This window comes from Bombus affinis, chromosome 7, assembly GCF_024516045.1.
Source record: "Bombus affinis isolate iyBomAffi1 chromosome 7, iyBomAffi1.2, whole genome shotgun sequence".
NCBI lineage: Eukaryota > Metazoa > Arthropoda > Insecta > Hymenoptera > Apidae > Bombus > Bombus affinis.
This window is the reverse complement of record NC_066350.1, coordinates 2040030-2060097: the sequence shown is the minus strand read 5'-3', so window position 1 is coordinate 2060097 and position 20068 is coordinate 2040030. Positions and strand designations below refer to the sequence as shown.

Here is a 20068-nt window from a genome sequence, read left to right as displayed (position 1 = left end):
TATGTACTTATGTAGCAAGAATGTAAAACATGAAAAGTGTTCAAAAGTTTTCGTTTTGTAGTAATTTATTTCAAAGAAATTTAACATTAACATAAAAATATAAAGTTATAAGTATACAATATGTTTTACATTATGTATACAATTTCATATATACGTACCTATTACTGTTGAAGAGATGGCGCGCGTCAAACAGTGCGAGATAAATTGCGTTATCTTTACGTAAGCAGTCGTTTTAATACTAGTTACAAAATAACACTTCATCTCAACTTAGTTTCTACACTTCTAAACCACTCTTAAATATTGATCAAAAACGTTTGCACAGAAAAAAGGACAAATACTTCAATTATTCAATACTTCAATTTATACGCACCGCGTTTACAGACGCCATTTTGGTAAGAAACTGCAATAGCGCCACCTGCTGAAGAAGATTATAATTTCTGTCTAGCAGGCGCATTATTTAAATATAAATTAAGAAAATAACATTTATTATTTTTACGACTCTTACAAAATAAAAATTAAATATTCACTGGATCTTTACACTCGATCTATTTATCTTCGATTCAATCTTTTTATTTTAAGTATCGGATGCACATGTCCATATAATATACATTTATACTAAATATAAAATCGCAAAGTTAGATTTATATTCCTAAAATATAGAAATAAATTTAACAATGTTTTACCTTATGTTATATCCTTTACCTTAAAGCTTGACCGGTTCAAAAATGACTTATATTAAGTTAATTAAATATTACCTTATAGATTTTAAATCAGATGTGTAAAAGAACAAGAGATCATATTTATTGACACTAATTAGATCTAATCGAATTTGAAGATTTAATAAAGTTGCTACAAGCATTTCGCAAACTATTTTATATATCACTAATAATTTTGAATTCTACTTTCTAACGATCAATGACATCGCAAAAATACACCGAATAAATATATTTGTTTAAAATTTTGTCTACTGTGCTGAAAGGATTGATGTGGAATTTTAAAGATATTTAAAATACATATCTTAATTTTTACCATACCGGTCAGTGCTTAAGACGGAAATGTTATTATTTCTTCGATTGATGTAATCACAATGTTGTGCATGGTCTGTACACTCCATTGCCTGAAAGAAAGTCTTACTATCTCAGATTTTAGTATGGAATTAACAAAAGAAGCAAATCAAATTGAACATGCAGGCTAAAAAATAAATTGATGCCTTAAGTATTAAGTTATTAAAAAACTTCATTTATTTCTCACTAAATGTTAGTTTTATTTCCATCAATAAAGAATAAAAAGTCGTCTAAGTATCTTGAGGTAACATTATGCAAGCAAATAAAATCAGCAGCTATATTGTTTGTAAAAATAAAACTGGATTATACCTTTTACATTTTATAGGTATTTTTAAAATTAATTAGAATGTTATATTACAATAATAAAATTATACTCACGTGATTTCAAGGCACTTCAAAGTCCACTGAACAGAGAAATAGGATAGGATTAAAATATTTCAATCCATGAAAACGTGTTCCCGAGCAACCTTCCGTATTCTTCTATACACCTGAGAGGGATACATGAAAATATATGTTAGAAGTAAATGTTTTAAGTACTTCATAATGAAACTTCAATCAGTTTAGACTAAAAATATGTATAACAATAGTATATAACAATAGTGACACTGCTATTTTGTATTTCTCATAAGTTTATTGCTAATAAAAGTTTAAATAATATGCAAGATAAATCCAGTTTAATACAAATTAAACACGTATTCGATTGGCATTTAGTGAATATAACAAATATTTTTTAATTTTTATTCTCGCTTATATTATCGTAATTGAAACACATATACTTAAATATTTAAGGAAAATTAAATTAGATTTATTATATCCTTTTGACAAAATTTCTTAACATTAATTAACATTTCGTGGTTGATTTAAAGTAAACATATTAAATGAAAATTACTAATATATTGATGAAGAGATTTTTTATGGATCTTTGAAGATATTTAATATTATGGGTTAAATCTGAAAACATTTCGTTATTTTCGTCCAAGTTATAATGCTATTGATTAATTAGTATTTTGATTTAAAGCTTCGAAATGTAGCTTATTATAATAGCGCTACATTTCTTATTTATTTCAGTTTAGGGGAATTATATATAGATATATGCATAGCAAAAATGATTAAATTCCGTTCAAAAACGGAAATATGTTTATAAGTTACGCACAAGTTTTTTTTATCTTTGTTTTTTTATATCCTTATACTATATGATTACACAATTTTTTTCTTTCTATTCGTAATGTTGTGGCTACTGTATCTTTACAAGCTACACGATTTTTCACTTCGTATATTTGGTACGTGCTACTATACACGTATATTTTTGTTTAACATTTATTTATGTCATTTTAAGCTTCCAACACGTCATTTTAATTATTTTTTTTCACGTAGATACTATACATATTAATATTAAATGAATTACTATATAATTACATAATTATATGTAACTTATGTAATATTAATTTATATACGATCATCTGCCACTGAACATCATTTACAATATTGTACTTTGTTCTATTTTAGACATATTACTATTTATTATAACGCACACGACTGTCTGAGCTATGTACTTTTCAACATTTAAAAAGCATCATACATTAAAACCAAAGAATAGATCCTATCTAAAAAATAAAAAGATTATATATATATATATGTATGTGTTTATATATATATACAAACATATATATACATATATATACATATATATAAATTAAAAACTAAAATCAGTTATTTACATGTCATGAACTTCATTATACATTATACCAATTAACAAAACAAAATAAGAAAAAAAACTTAAAAACTTGCATATAAAATGAAATTATATAAAAAGATACAAAATTTGACATCTCGAAAAATGTGACATAGCTCTGACATTTTTTCTTTTTTTTTTATCTAACAATTTTACGTGTCTCGTTCCACTGATCCTCTTGGTCCTCTAGCCTTCCACTCTGACGTGACATTTTTTTCAGGAGGGGAAAGGATTTGAAGGGAGGTATTTTTTCTCTCTTTCTCTATCTTTCAATGCTTTCATAGAAAACCAGACTGTCTACGGGCTGAATATTATGTACGATCGTTCGCGATAAAAAACGCAATCGAAGGAAACAGTTTGATTACAGTTTTCATTGTATTACGAATTTTAGTACATATCCAGTAGCCATGAAAATTACATCTGAAAAGCATGCGAATGCTTTATATCACTACGACTGGAAAAATTCTATTATATAGAAATAAAGAAAACAAGCAAATTATTCACGAACGTAAAAGTTTCATCTTTGCAATTTTATTTTATCTTTGAAATTTTATTCCAAAGAAAAAATATATGAAACATAGTGATCATAGACGAAAGTTTTGTTAATACCATTTGGTAGAAAAATTCCTTTGGCAAACCCTCGACAAATCGATGAGAAGTGGCAGTTACGTTATACCCGTTTGGTTCTATCGTCGCAATACGATGAAATATTGTAATACCATCTGCATATCGTTTATCGTGTTAGTCCCTCAGAGTGCCTCCATTTTCATTTAAGAACGATCTCGATTACTAGGTTTTGGTATTGCCGGCATCGTATGTTGCCGTGTGTTAGGAAGATTATACGTCAATGGTTTAGGACTATAAGAAACAATACAGTCAAAAAAGAAAGATCGTTGTTTCGCTTCAGAATCCAGGAATTGTTTGGACAAGATAAAATTAAGAAAATATTTGGATGATTCTTTTAATGGATTTTTACTTGGAAGGTCGTGAATACGGGGCGTTGCGGTAGCGCGAGCTTGAGCCCGATGTCGTTGTCGTCTTGTACGATTTCCATGCGCGGCTCGATGATTCCTCTGCGAATTTCATGGAGTGATTTATTTGCATTATTTTTATTAAATAAGGGCACCACGACGATGTATATGTGTATATGATATTAATCGAATAATTTCCTAACTATATACTACACGAAGCGAGAGCATTATGTTATTTTAAATGTTTTAAAAAGAAAATAGCTGCGAATGAGCTGATGAATAATTCAGTTAACATCACACATCGTTATGTGAAGGCATCCCGTGTTGTTGAGGATATGCTCTAATATTTAGGATATTATAGGAAAATCTTTAAGTTCGATTTTGAAAAAATATAGTTCGATTTTAAATAGTGGATGGAAATTATTTTCATTTTATATTGTTGAACTTTTTATTCGTGAATTATTTTTTGTGCGAGAAATATAGAATTTCTAAATTTTTGTATAAAACAACGAAACTTATTATTTTACTTAATTCTTATGGATTTTATCGTGAGTACGAAATTGTTATAATAAATCGTTCAAAAAATTACAAGAAACAATTATTAATGTTTTTTAAACTTTTGGCCGTATTTATATTTCCATTTAAAATTTGTATATTATCAATTTTTTATTTAGCTCAATTCAAAATATTTATTTTTATGAATGATAAATCAGGAAAAATTTGTCTATGTATAATTTATATATTAAAATGTTTTAATCCCATTGCTATTATGTTAATTTCCAACATATCACACATGCGTGTATGTTTATGATAATTTCTGTACAATTACGTGTCATATTTTTATGCTAGAAAAAAGGTAGTAACAATGTAAAATAAGAAGCATGTTACCTGGATATTCTGATGTTTCGTAGTAGTTATGCGAAGAGTGCGGGACAGCATCGTCTTCGTATTCGTACGTTGTGTACCTCGAGGAAGGATACATATCATCTCTAAATGATATATAAAAGTACAATACACATTAAGAACCTAAATCATTTCAACCTTGTTTGCATTTTACACATTCCAGAAAAAGATGTGGAACTTTAGAAGGACAATGAAAAAAAAAAAAGATCGTGACAAATATTAGTTATCGTATTGTGGAAATGAGTAGAGCTTTAATGTGTGCAAAGAAACAAATTATTTTTCGATCGAATTATTTTTAAAGATCATTGTACTATAAAACATTTACAATATATTCTGAAAGAAAGTAGTGCTCTTGAAAATGCATTTTGGGTTATACCAATAAGTAAATTTAACCGTCAAAAAATGACTGTACCAATGTACTACTTAAAAGATGGATTAAATGGCAACAAAACTTCTTTCGACCAGGGTAACCTACTTTTTTCCACAAAATACGTTTGTTGCGCAGTAGCAATAAGAAAAGGATGACTTGGATTCCATAATTGAGCATACGTGACTTAACCCCTTCCCGTGCCATATAGCTCGACGAAATTCGGGCCCAAGCGGTAGGCGTCAAAACGTGGTAAACAAACCAGACTGGTACTCAACAACAGTCACAATACGAGCCGAAATGTAAATACCTATAATATAGTCAGTTTTACGCGACACTGCTGTTGTGGAAGTAAACTCTAATCCTTTTTTCTTTTATAGATATTATAAATATATTATATTTTGTAATATATGACAGTTTCAAAATTATATTTCATGAATAAACGATACTTCAATAGAAATTTAAGCGTCTTCAAATATGATTTTATCCTAAGCAATGTAATAATACTACGCCTAAAAATAAATAGCATATTATAAACAAAAAATTCAATTATAAGAAATGTTCACCTTGAATCAATATCTAATAAGAAAATACTTAGAACTGTAAAAAACCTCCAATGGTATATTTCCTAAAACACTCTGGCAGATGTAAAGCTATCTGTTCACGAGCGTGGCTCGTGATATTCATGTTTGGCCCGACTATCTGTTCACGAGCCTGGCTCGTGATATTCATGTTTGGTCCAAAATCTTCATCACGAGTCAGACTCGTTAAGGCACGGGAAGGGGTTAATGTTATGATAGGTCAGTCATAATTACAAAAACATATGATTATGCAAGAACATTATAAATAACGAAATTGGAAATTATTATGGATTTCATCAAATGATATGATACAATGATATCTCGAGAACAAACAACCGCATATTAGTATAAAATAAAAGGTTCGTTGCTACGGCATCATGATTGCGATATATACATGACTGATTAGAAATATTATGCGTACGCCCGACTCTAGTAATTTTTTTATTTTAAATATTTAAATAAAATATTAAATTATTTTAATTATTTTGGTATTATACATATATACCTTTTATAAGCTGTTACGAAAAGCAGCATAACGTAACCATAATACTCGTTAATAAAACTTTATTATACTATATTTAATGCTTGAAATATTTACCTCATTGATTTATGTCAAGTGAGACATTAAGGGATAGGATTGATAATGTAAATGTATAACATGAAAAATAGTTATAACGGATAAGAACATTTTCGATGAATTAACTGTTTGATAGAATTATACTTACCCTGATGTTGATGTATAATGTCGGTCTCCGTATCGGCTGCTACTGCCCGTTGATGTGTGATAATCGTAATCATGATGAGATCCGACACGATTACTTGGAGGTGGAGTAGCAGTCTCATAACTATATATTACATAATATTTATAACAATATTCACCTAATTACGGTAGTTAATTTAACTTAAAACTTACCCATAACTTTGATCCATTGCAACTCTTGCACGATCTAAGATAGAGAACACTTTGCTTTTTGCTGAAACAGGGCGTGAGATTGGTCCCCGGCTCGAAGGCGGTGGAAGTATCGCCGCTAAAATAGACGAAGCTCAAAAAACATATATTTTGAAATTAATTCGTTCACTCTAACATTGAAAGCAGAACATATGCAGAATTTTCTAACAGGACATTACTAAAAGATTGGTGATTGGAAAATATCACTACCTCGCGAAGACCGTGGCATCGTTGGTCTTGTGGTTGGTCTTAATATTCCTCCAGCACCTGGTACTCCTCTGACGGAGGGCCTTCTATCATCACCACTTGTTGGATCATCTGTCATACTCATTTCCATTTCGCGCATTTGCTCTTGGCGTATGTTGTCGTTGTTATCGGGAATAAGATATTTCCGAACTTCAGCCAACGCAAATGCAATACGAGCATATGCCTCCGCCGGAGGTGCAAGTGCTGTTATTTCTACATGGAGGTCGTCCGAAAGGTGTGCGTATTTTGGATCCAAAGACATACGACATTCTTCCTCCTATATTAAAGTAAGTTGACGAAGAATTTTATAGAGGGATAATAACTTCATATTAATAATAACTTCAAGCAAAAATAAATATATATGTAAACAAAAAACTAAGTCAAATGAAAATTCAAAATTCAGCATTTTTAATACAAAATTACTTTTTGACGATCTTTCATAGATCCTCTTCCTAGTACAGCCATTTTACACATAGTTTCTTCTTGTAAACGTTTCATAGAATTACCTTTTGGTCCCAGTAATTTTCCCACAAAATTGAACTGTACATAATTTCAAGATATAATTTCATTCGTATATTTATTTAAGTTAGGGATACTTATAACAAAGTATGATTACTACCTTTGGATGTTCCCGAACCGGTACCAGTACTTTAACTGACACTCGAATTGGTTTTTCGCGATAAATATCCACATATTTAAGATCTCTAACTGGTTTCCCAATAGCTTGAGTTTTTTGAATTTCTATAGAACAAAGCAATTATTTTTTATTCTATGATAATAATAAATACAGATTTAAAAATAAATGATAGTAAAAACATATTTTTTATTCTTTGTTACTGTAATCAGAAATTTATTGATATGAGCACATATACAGCTATTAATATTCATTAATCTGAATTACAAATTAGACTGAAAAATACTGAAAATTGTAATAAGTTATAAAATATATATCAATTTATTTATATATTCATAAATTATTAATACATTTTTCCTTAATAGATGTTTAAAGTTATATACTCATAATATACAGGTGTTAAAGAAATTAATCTGTATACTAAAACAATATAAAAATACGTAAATGGGTTTAAATAATACAACATAGGTTATAAATACAACATAGGTTTACATACATATTAATATTGATTCGTTAAACTAAATACGTTTGTATTTCTTGAAATTTATTTATTACGGAAAAGTTTGATATTTCCTTTTAATTATTGTTTATTGCATTAGCAAATGTAATATAATTTGTGCACAGAATTAGTAATATGTTCGAAACAATGTTAGAAAAATTAAATAACAAAGTGCAAACTGTTTTTCGCTTACATGATAATCTAACCTTAAATATTTTATTCAGTTCGACTTTAAAGTAATAAAACCAACAAATCGTGTACAAACAGTTATGCTAGTAAATTACAAAAATAAATATACAAACTGCAAAAAAACAAACACGGCCATTAAAAATAATAAAGATGATTTAAAAACAATGACTACTGATGATAGAGCAATATTCACATTCACCTTGATCAATTAATCTGGTTGCATTAGGCCATTTTTGCGAATCCAATTCAACTTTTTCTTGCAAAAGCTCCCGGACATATTCCCCGGCTTTGTCAACCTGATGTTCCTTTTCATCACGTTCCTTTTCCGACGATGTTCTTACCTTCGAATCGGCATTTTCTTCCCTTTGATACTTGTATTCACCATTACTCGGCCGCTCACTCATGATTACCACCGTTTTATTAGATATCCACTTCAGAAGATATTGAATGAGAAAACAATAATTTCGTTAATGAAATAATTAGACGAAGTATAGGAGACCATTCACATACAACGCGTCTTTAGATCAGAGTAGCAATGGCTGAACGTTGACTCTCCCACTTCCAGATAACCTTAAGGCGTATATTCATATATTCATCAATAATCAGTAAGTTTAATGAAAGAAGCGTATATTCTTACCGAAGATTCGATAATTTTACATTATATTTACATTAAAAAATGTTGCCAGAAATTTTATAATTATATCATTTGTTATGTAATCTATGGAGTAACTCAGTACATATATCTAGAAAAAGGTAGAAAAAAGATTCATTAGGTTAATAATGACTGATTTTATTATAGAAAGCTTGTTAACGAGCAAACAAGTATTTACCGACCCTTTATATATTAAATAAGGAAATGCTTAATGTTAATCAGATATTAATATATATACACATACTTGAGAGCAAATTACTAATTTGATATTTGTATTAGCTGTAGATGGCGAACATATCGAAAATATAACCTCGTAATATCTTAATTTATATTTAATCTGCATTTCGTTCGTTAATTATGTATAAAAGTTGTAAAGAGTGAGATAATTGTTTTCCAAAATGAATCGTATTATAGTAGTACGAAGCTATAAACCAGGCGATGAAATTAATTGTAGGGAATTAGTGAAAGCGGGCGTAATGTCTTCTCTAAGTTCGACGTTTTTGGGAATTGTATTTAAAGAATTGACTTTTCAATTGATGATATTGTTTGCTGCTATAATGTTTATTTTTTTTGGATTGCCCTTGACAGTTTGCGTTTTAGTTATTCCTCTCGTCATTTTGTTGGTATATGTTGGAACTTATATAGCTTTCACTGTGAAAACTATGGAAGTTAATGAAGAAGTTTCTAATATACCAAGGTAAAAACTTTTTATATGAATATATTCTTTAATGTTAATGTTAAGACGTTAATATCAAAACTATAATCCTTTCCATAATTAAAATGTATTAATATAGTATTGTATGAAATTTTTGTTATGAAAACAAAGTATTTCAGATAAAAGTAAATATCAGCATAAAAACTTCTGCATTTATTATAACAGGATTTATATGTCTAATGCCTTTTCATGCTTTTGGGTTGCTGAAGCATTTGAACCTTACCTAATGACACATAATCCAAAGAATGTACATTATACCATAATGACAGAACAACAATTTCGTGATTCAAACATTGACATTTCATCTCAGATTAAGAAGATTGTAGGAACTATTGCTTTATGTAAAAGCTATAGATTAGATAAAGGTGCATGGATCAAAAGGCTCTATGTACATGAGCGATATAGAAGAAAAGGAATAGCTTCATGCCTTATAAATGTTGCTGTGCACTTTGCTATTACTGAAGGATACAGTTGTGCTAATCTTGTTGCCTCAGAATATACAGATGGTGGCAGAGAACTATCTCTTAAGAAAGGTTTTGAATTGCAACAAATGTACCACAAACCAATTTTGGGCTCACTTATAACTGTGTTAATGTATGAATTGACATATCAAATTAAACCTGGTGAAGCTGATTATGTGCCTGTAGTTTACACTAGATCAATGCTTAACAAATAAGAATTTAGAATTAGATCTAGAAGAATTAAATTTAAAAAGAAAGAATTAGATCTGATATTTTTTTAAATACACAACCAGATTTTTATAAATTTTTTAGTCTGAGACCATATCTTCCGAAACATATCTAAAGATTGCATTTATAGTTTACTTTATTAAAATATTTGTGTTATATAAAGTTAAATATACTAAAAATATAGTTTTTGTAGAAAATTTATTATATATATTAGCATTTAACATATAGAAAATTATGTTAACAGTATAATGAAATTATGTGCAAAAAAACATATTTCTCTTATTTTTTCATACATTCCCAGTATGCTTTAAGTTCTTTGTTTTCCCAGTGTTTCTCTGTTATTTTACATAAATACCTGGAATAAAAAGAAGGATCATTTTATATTTTTTTATTATAAGAAGTAATCTCTAATTTCTGTTTCTGAATTTTTTAAATTTTGGACATAAGTATAATTGAATTATTTCATGTATTATCAATTAACCATTGCCTTATTGTTATGAGTCCAAATGATTTATTAAGCGAAAACTGTTGTTTTAATAATTGACAACTTACCAAATTCATATCAACCTAAATATAATAGGTACTTATTTATCACAGAAATATAGTAGATAAAATGTAATCCCATGTCAGATCAGATACTTTAAAAATCTTTGAGAACGAGGACTATTGGCACATGGAACACAATGTATGTTTTTTTAAATATGTGAGTTTATGGTTTATAAAAACATGGTAATTCACATAAAAAAGGTTAATTATTACTACCACAAAATAACTACTACAAGACAACTACTACAACACAAATATTTCTTCTAATTATTTTGTGAAATTAATTTAATTAAAATTTTTATATCCAAAATAATAAACATGTAATTTTGTAAAATACATTGCCCTATCCCTAGAATGAATCTCCCATAAAATAGTATTAACTAATTTAATATGGCATACAAATAATATAATTTTTTAAAATTTACTACTACATATATTACATGGCATAATTGTACATATAACTGTAGTATCGGAAAGGATAGGATTAGAATAATTTAGATTTGTAAATTCTATTTATTTAAGATAAATAAAAATAACGGAGATTAATTGGACAGAGAACGATAAATGTTCAACTTGAACTAAACGCAAAAATCTTATTCTACTCAAATCACTCTCGCAACTCTATAACTCTAACAACTCAATCTCAACAACGCTAGCAACTCAGGTAACTCCGCTGACTCTCTCAACTCTACAACTCTACTCTTTGGCTTCTCGACTAACTCTGACCTTTCGACTCACTCTCACTTCTTGATTAACCGCTCAACGCTCCCGATCAACCGCTCAACGCTTCTCGATCAATAACTCTTTGAATTCAAATCGTCCCCCTCTATTAGCGTTATTTTTTCCTCTCTCTAATCCCATCCTGTTAACGCTCCACAAGGACTAGGTGACTTTAGTCACATAGGCTATTTTCTATATAAACTAATAACCAAAGGACAGACGACATTGTTTTGATTAGTTTCTAACCAGGTTTTTTCCTCACGATACTACATAACTTTATATATATTATATTTGTTTTCATAAGTTGAAGTGTGATAAAAGAATTCTTTTTTTGTTAAAAACTGTTATTAGTAAGATGTTATTAGTAAACTTTTAAAACGTGGTTTATTTGTTACATTATATAAGGAAATAAAGTAATATATAATAAGAAAACATTTTTCCACTATACTGTTAGTAATTAAAAACCAGCTACTTTGATGTTATACTTACTTTTCCTGAATTTCTCGAAGCACATTTTTTTCCTTATCTGTAATTCCATTTTTAACAACATCAAGGTTCATCTGCAGTTCTTTTAAATTTTGCATTCCGACTAAATATGTAGCAATATCTTCGCATTGCATAGAATACCATAATGCTAACTTGGCTAATTCTATATCATGATCCTGCAAAGATAAGTTCTCATTATGTCATAAATAAAGTATTCTCAAATACAAATTTATATTATGTTAGTGTTTCAAATTTATATACCTTACAATATGCAGCAGCATTTGCACATACTTCTTTCGTTTGTTCTGAACCGGGATGCCAAGTTGGTGCACCCTTACTAGTTAGAAGTCCCATACATGGAGCAGAAGCATTAATTATACCAATATTACGTTCCTAAAAAATTGGTACATTTCTTTAAACTGTTAACAAATATTATTCTGAGAAATATGGATATTTAATTTACTGCGAAATTCTACCTTGAAAAATGGAATATATTCAGATAAAGTATTATCTATTAGCGTATGCCTTGAATAGCTCAGTACGCAAGAAATTTTAATATTACTTTTCTCAATACATTCCTTCAAAATGGATACCGGATATCCAGTGATACCAATGTACTTTGCCTTGCGCTCCGCAACTTGTATTGACAGTTCTGGTAAGGTTTGTGTAATTATTATGTGTAAACTTGGTGCAAATTCGATATCATGAACCTATAAGAAATACATGTTACTAATTGATAAATGAAATTAACCATAAAAAGTTGATGGTTCTTACTTGGATGACATCAACATAATCCAAACCCAAAAGTTGCAAGCTTTTAAGGAAACTATTTCTAGTTTTTTCTTTGGAAAAATCGAACATATTTTCGTGATTTAATTCATATCGTCCGACTTTTGTCGCGATATAATATGCCTTACGTGGAATGCCTTTCAATGCCTAGATACATTAAATAAGCATTAAACATTAAGTAAAAATTAAATAAATTAAAAAACGGTATATGTTTAATATGTGTATTATAATATGCAAAAAAGAATACTTTTCCAATAGTAGCTTCGGAGCGACCTTGACCATACCATGGTGAGGTATCAATGTAATTGATCCCCTGTTTTATTCCTTGACGTATCGCTTCAATTGCTTGATCTTCATCATACGTACTGTCGCCGTATCAACATATGAAAGTATGAAATTATCGTAATATTAAATTTTAAAAATATTTATAAAAACATTTTTTCATAATTTTTTTATAAATATTAAAGCTCATGTTATGTATGGAATAATAAATTTTGAATAAAAATTAAGTACCAACCCATAATGACAACCAAGCGGTCCGCCACCAAATGATAATTTGCTGACCATCAATCCGGTTTTGCCGAAAGGTCTATATTCCATAGCCTTAACGGCTTCCAAATCATGAAAACCTTCAACGTATGTCGGTGGTAACATATTTCTAAATATTAGTAACGAAATTAATTAAATGTAGAAATGTTAATATATCTTTCTTAAATTTAATTGTGTATATCGTGGAAAGTATTTTATTTAAGAAAGTGAATGAAATATATTACGTTTTAGAGATGAAGTAATCAGTTAAATATTGGAATGTAAATAGTATGAACATCATTATTTGATGTTAAACAAACAGAATAAAATAAAAGTAATAAGCGGGAATAGAGTTTTATATTGGAAACGAAACTGCTTGTGTGCTGTATGACTATGTGCAACAGCAATAGTAATATAATACATACGCGTCGTATACATTATTACTTTTGCAATAAAACCACTTTATTATACATACATTTTTTTATTTTTTTGTATAGGCTAAACTTTTTTCGTTATAAACTTCAAAAATTTTTCAAATGTTTATCGTATTTGATGTATATTATATGTATGTATGTACGTCTGTGGTTGAAGTACAACTTGCGCTTTTATCATAAGATTCTATTGTACTTCAAGAATCGAGTTAGTGTTAACCGTAATTATATTAAATCTTACGAATAATTTTTAAATACTAACGTATAAGATGATTTATATTTAACACTTAAAGTACATCGCACGATTTTCGCAGTAGAGCGCAAGGAGCACTTGAATAAACACATTATTCTTATGTCTATCAAATATAAGTATATTACTTTTATATTTTTGGTGTTCAAGAACCAAGACACTTTGAATAGAGCGCGAGCACTTTGAAACTGACATTTTCCACGATAACATTATCTTCATTCGAATTGGTGATAAATAAAAACAGTTACAAATAAACAATACTAACACGAATCGAATGTCATGATAATGTCATGATGTAATGATTATATGTTATATATACACTTTGTTATGATTATGATTATATATAACGTATATAACTATGATCTATTTATGTACCTATCTATTATATTTATACAGAAACAAATAAAATCTGTTTTCAAGTTACGTGTGAAGAATTTTTATGAATCTCCTCTTTTCCAACGATTCGCAAACTTAGGAGTCAATGCTAAGATGATAAGAATGGGACTGGCTGTAAATATTCAGCTCTGAGCATTAATCGAATCCAGTAGTGCCATCTTCTTAAATTGAATGAATTCGAATATTATTTGTGCGATACTAGGCAGTTCACACGAGGTACACGCCAGTTACAGATCAAATACGTATAAAATTTTGTAGGACGTTACGTTACCGATATTCGGTAAATGAAAATTGGCGCCAACTCCACGCTTCTGATAGCGTTAAAAGCAATATAGCTGTCCTGTCAAACTTTGAACGCGTGCATGTCGTGAAAACCCATTAATCACATTTTTAAAGAAAAAATATCCTTCGTTGCTGTGAATTTTTGCACAAACAAGGTAAGATATACATTACATTTACTAACATGCAATTCTTTCTTGAATTTACACTTGTGCAAAAATAAGAGTAGTTTTTGAAAGCTTACGTTATATCGTACAATGTTGGCACATACACATGTAAGCGTAATAGCAAAATAAAACATAGTCAAGCGGACGAACTTATTACTTTAAAAGCCTGTGAATTGCGTCGGCAGGAGAAGTAACGAAGGGAATTCCAGGATTTTTATGCTACTACTAAATAATAAAATTAGTACGCTGTTAACAGTACGCCGTGCACCGGCGGTTAAAGCTAATTTAATGATTTTCGTTATTGGCTCGAGCATCGTAAAGCTATCCGAGCCCATCTGTTGCCCGCGTAGATTTTAATATCGCTCCACTCATTTGCACCGCCTGAATCGAACGCCCGGCTTGCTATTTCAACGTTTTCAATTCTCCAACGATTTGTTTATAACTCTTTCGCCAACGTCGAATGGCTATCATCAATTTATCGTATTCTATAGTTTTCGTCAATTTCTTCAATTTCCAAAGCTTTTAAATGGCGAACGCAGGGAAAATTATCAAAGGGCATAAAGTCCAATTTCATAATAATTGGTAACTAAGCAACGACGACGTTACTTTCTCTAATATTCTGCAAGGTTTAATTAATCTTCCGTAAGTGCTATTCGAATCACGATTTCAGTTAAAAGTTTTTAATTTTACTCGTATGACAAAGATAGGTGGTATGTCTGTATCGTTCCTATTTCATTTCTTGGTATACAGAATGTTCGGCTACTGTTTCAACATAATTTAAAGAGAAAATCAAGAATAAAAAAATTGTGTGTTTCGGCTTTGTTTTTTAGTTATTGTGAGTTAACTCATCCATTTGCAAAGATTTTTCTTCTTGTATTTTCTTGCATACATTTTACAGGATTTGACGTACCGGTATCCCACAATCATTGGTCTATTTTGAAAATGCTTTGCATGTCCGAAAGTTCTGCAAATGTATACATTTTAGCTAACAAAAACTCGCGCAAGTTCTTATGGTTTTCCACGAGTAAGCAGGTTTAACGTTCAATCTACCATTTCTTTCGCAAAACGTCGCGCTGGGTTGCTTACGTCTCTGAATACCATAGTCTTTTCTACAACTTGTACGAGCTAAGCTGCTGCTCATGTATCGTTCGAATGAGGATCGCTGTGCGCCCCGCTGCTTAGGCTGACCTCCCTTTGTTCGTGTAAGGAGGTTTGCTCGCGTGCAGGCGATATTTTGGCCGATTTTTAATTGTCAATAACTAAACAAATAAAACCGAAAACGTAATGTTTTATTCTTGATTTTCATCTTATTTGGGCGTCACGAATCAGCCCTTAAATTATGTTGAAACAGTAGCCGAATACTTGTATAAAAGTAACACGAAGTAACAAGAAACCTTAGTTTTTCGAGCAACGATCCTCTCGTCCGTGAATATCGTCACTTTTTAATGTTGGTAAGGTAGAAGGGATAGAAATCGCGTAGAGATCGCATGGAATCGACAGTGTACGGAACGTGTTGAAATCAAAGGGTACAATTAAAGTCACCATTAAAGTGGCATCGTCAGGTGCGATCCTTTACGAACGACGCTCACGATACTCGTGACTGTGCTCCATTTTCAACGGTAACGCTTTGCCGTGTTCGAGAGGAAGTTAGAGTTAGCACATCAAGTCACCGAGTTGTTCAATAATTCCGCTGGGTATTGCAAAGGAACAACGAGACGAGTACTGGCCTTTCGTCGTGTCGTTACTAGCTTTTCTTTTCGTCCGCTTGTTCCTCCCTCTGCTTTTTCCGATATCCTCCGCCTCTGAAGGGAATGAAACTGAAGAAAAGAAAGGCAGAGAGAGAGAGAGAGAGAGAGAGAGAGAGAGAAAGAGAGAGAGAGAGAGAGAGGGAGGCAAGTGACAGTGGCTCGTTTATTAATAAACGAAAAAAGAAGAGGATAAAAGGGGAGTAAAGCGAGGAATGGGTATTAGAGGATGAGAGTGGCGGTTGAGTAGAGGCCAGGATGAAAAGGAACGAAGTGGTAGGGCGGCGCGTGACACGGGGTTTAAGGAAGCCGCCGAATATATACGCGCGCTGATCGTTCGCCAGCCGTTTTAACAATTCGCGACGCGTCCGCGTTAACAGCGTTACGACAACAAGCTCGAGTTGTAGAAACTTATAACGAGAAAATAATGAACCCGGTTCACCAAGTCTGCTTGGAATGCGAGCCCGGTGTATACCCAACCTCTCGCAAGTAGCTGTCCCGGCTCTCTCACTCGTTTCACCGTTTCTCGGTTTAACCACCTTTTCGATTTTCCGCCGCTTTTCATGGCCCCTCTCACCGTCCTGGTTCTATTCTAATTTTAGTTCTTCGTTCCCGTCGCACGATCCACCTCTGTCGTCGTTTTGTTCGTTTCATATTTTCATTTTACCATTCACCTTCACCTGTTCGTTTCCTTTTGCTTTCTCGCGTCGCCCTTCTTCTCTTCGTTTAGTTGTTCAATTCGTTCTTTCTTCTTCTTCGTTCCTTTGTCCCGTCTTACTTGGATTACTCCTTTCTTTCTTCATTCCCTTTCCACGTAAAGGAATATTTGAATGTTGAGGATTCCACGATGGAAGAAAGGGAGTCCATGAAAGGAAAACGGGACACAGTACACGGCGAATCCGAGAGCGGCGCTTGTATTGAACGCAAGAGGACGAATCGAGCGTGGAATTTCTCGGTGGAATCTGCAGCCCTGAACGTAGCGAAGACAGAAAAGACTGATGTCCTGTATCCTGTCCTGGATCGCCTTTCCCGACCGATTGAAGAAGGACGACGGAGAAAAAAGGAGAAAAAAGGAGTAGAACGCCGTTGGTATCCGGAATGGATTACGGAATCGGATGGAATAGCGGACCGGAAAGTCCTCCTTGTCTATTCTAGCGCGACACCTCATCATTCCGCCACGTTCGCCGAGGTATCCTTCCAACGTACACCGTATTTCGATCTTTCCCCGAGGCGTGTACGGTGATTTAAGTCACTGTTTACGTTTTCGTGTCTTTCGCAGTCCTCCTTCCCGGCCAGGGATCTCATAGGAATTCGTATTCGCTCCCGATCTGCTTCCTATACCTTCTATACGTAAATCCAACCTAGTATTAGATCAAACATTGTCATGTTATCGAAAATCGAAAAGAAATGGTCGAATTCCGCTGCATCGTAAAAAATAATGTAAGTCTGCTTGAGAGTCCTTCGATTCGGAAAGTTTACAAGTTTCAGGCTTTTGCGTAATTTTTAAATTTCGCTATATTCGACGCATAAACGATAGAATTTGAGAAATGTAATAAAAATTGTTAAATATCAAGCACATTATACGAAAATAATAATCGAAATATCGATTCGCCGTGACGACGTGTTAACATTAGGTGATTCTTGTATCTTTAAGGATAGATTACACGCGCGATGCATATTGTTAGACGGGACAACGAGGAAGTACGGTGTTAACTGAAACACGAAATCAGATGTGTTTCACGATATGCGCAAAAACGAAATGCTTGCCATTGAATTAGCATACTATCATTTAAACAGGCATTCCGGATGCGTCATCCGGTCGTCATTAGTAGCGCTCATTGAAGGTCCATTGAAAGCTGGATCCAGTCCTACAGACTAATTACAGTCCGGCGTATACGGTATCGGAAGCAGTCACGGATCTATAAAAGGGCTGCGGAACACGTACTACTTACCATCTGCCAGCATCTACGTATGCGTTTGGTATTGTGTACATTAATGAAACCGAACATTCTACTTTTACGACATTCTATGAGTTGATTCTCGTAATTTCAGTGACGTTACGTTCGTTACATTTCACTGTTATACGTTTCAACTAATTTTCGTTCTTTAAGAAATAAAAGTTTTAAGAGCTGTATTTCATTCTACACGTTCGTCGGCGATCTTGCCTTACAGAATATTTTGTAGTAATTTTTTTAACAACTTTAGGAAGTAATTGATTTTATTTATATATTAGCTTCGTTGAAAATAATAATTGGAAAGTTGGATGATAGGTATCCAAGTATTATTTTTTATTTGATCTTTGGTTAATTGCTATGGATATATTTTGATAAACAGGATTTGGTAATCCGAAGTAAAGGACAAGACAAGGATAAGTCACTAAAGCCAGGAAATAATGCCTGGGTGATGGACATTTATTGTTTTCATAAAACACGAAGAAACAAGGGTTTTTCAATGGAATTTTTGACACATCTACTTGCCGGACGAGAAGAGAAGGTGAAAGATAATGCCGCCCAAATCAATCATGGTAACATCGAGGTCGAGTGTTTTTATTCCATTACTTTGGGCAACGCCGTCTTCCTAACCACTTACTTAACCTGCATCCTCATCTCTTCTGTGTCGAGACTCGATGGTCTCGACAACTTAAATATTATCCGCCGTTCGATTCTTTCCTTGTCACGCGAAAACGGTAGTATCATAGTACGTTATTTAAAAGGCAGATATAGCGTCTTAACTCTAATTCATCGTAACACGGATGCTCAAATAAGATTCTTACCGCACCGCGTGATCCTTTTTTCTCGCTTTGATCGAAAGATTCAACGATTAGTTTGATTCTCTGTTTATCGTTTCGCAGAATCGATATCTCAGAGATAGAGAACGATGACAAATATTACCGAACCTTAATCGAGAATTTGGAAGGCGTCTGTAAGACACGACGAAGCTTTTGCTTCGGAAGCTATCTCGTTTATGCTTTAAACTGAATTTTTCATCATTTTCCGTAGTCATCTATAGCTTACGGCTGCGCCAAAGTTTCTGTATTATAAGTATTACCTTTATCTGGGGATAAGTAGTTTTTGCTTTTTCATAGAATATTTCCCAAAGATTCTTATGAACGCTAGATTATACAAATTTCAGGCACATTATAAAAAATGGCACGCAAAACAGAGGATCAGGGAAAGGAAAAAGGATAAATAATGCTTCCAAAGTCCACGATTCAACGGAAAAGTGAAATTCATCGGACTTAACCAGATGTAAAAAATTAAAGAGGGTTTACGTCAGAAGTACTTCAAATCTGTGCGTCAGCTGTTTTAAGTCTTTAAAATATCACCGTGCTAGGGATTGATAAATGGAAAAGGGGAACGTAAGGGGAAGGGAGAAAGTGACAAGAGAAATACATCCGACAACGAAGAGAAATACGACCGAACCATTCGAAAAAACGCATTATGCTGGTCGGTCTCGTTATAGGGGTTGTAAATAAAAACTTCGCCGCTCGTATCTGCATTTCAACCACACCCTGGGCCATTTGCATCTCATTTCGAACGT

At 32.1% G+C, this 20068-nt stretch overlaps 4 protein-coding genes across 11 annotated transcripts in view; 1 reads left to right on the top strand and 3 right to left on the bottom strand.

Moving 5' to 3' along the window:
• Positions 1-20068, bottom strand: part of LOC126918395 (chymotrypsin-1-like) — a 253434-nt gene that overhangs the window by 232551 nt on the left and 815 nt on the right. The window lies entirely within an intron of this gene.
• LOC126918378 (KH domain-containing, RNA-binding, signal transduction-associated protein 2-like) lies at positions 48-8892 on the bottom strand. Of its 5 annotated transcripts, none has more exons than XR_007711316.1 (10): positions 8773-8892; positions 8335-8705; positions 7433-7554; positions 7237-7353; positions 6778-7090; positions 6532-6661; positions 6344-6463; positions 4656-4756; positions 1443-1552; positions 48-1339 (listed from the first exon to the last, which is right to left on the bottom strand). XR_007711316.1 is itself a non-coding variant. In XM_050726235.1 (9 exons), the coding sequence occupies exons 2-9, from the start codon at positions 8537-8539 to the stop codon at positions 1545-1547; spliced, it is 1116 nt and encodes a 371-aa protein (XP_050582192.1). In that variant the 5' UTR covers positions 8540-8705; positions 8773-8892; the 3' UTR covers positions 48-1544. The 5 variants fall into 5 exon arrangements, 3 of the variants coding, with proteins under 3 accessions (XP_050582192.1, XP_050582190.1, XP_050582191.1); XR_007711315.1 differs by having other exon boundaries at positions 48-1117; XM_050726235.1 differs by having other exon boundaries at positions 48-1552.
• On the top strand, positions 9044-12348 carry LOC126918394 (N-acetyltransferase family 8 member 3-like). The gene is made up of 2 exons (XM_050726262.1): positions 9044-9484; positions 9668-12348. Exons 1-2 carry the CDS (start codon positions 9186-9188, stop codon positions 10176-10178), a joined length of 810 nt encoding a protein of 269 aa, XP_050582219.1. The 5' UTR covers positions 9044-9185; the 3' UTR covers positions 10179-12348.
• Positions 10373-14471, bottom strand: LOC126918381 (uncharacterized). Of its 4 annotated transcripts, none has more exons than XM_050726242.1 (8): positions 14317-14471; positions 13250-13390; positions 12980-13097; positions 12718-12879; positions 12420-12653; positions 12205-12336; positions 11947-12119; positions 10373-10546 (listed from the first exon to the last, which is right to left on the bottom strand). In XM_050726242.1, the coding sequence occupies exons 2-8, from the start codon at positions 13384-13386 to the stop codon at positions 10471-10473; spliced, it is 1032 nt and encodes a 343-aa protein (XP_050582199.1). In that variant the 5' UTR covers positions 13387-13390; positions 14317-14471; the 3' UTR covers positions 10373-10470. The 4 variants fall into 4 exon arrangements, with proteins under 4 accessions (XP_050582199.1, XP_050582200.1, XP_050582197.1 ...); XM_050726243.1 differs by having other exon boundaries at positions 14366-14459; XM_050726240.1 differs by lacking the exon at positions 14317-14471 and adding an exon at positions 13954-14149.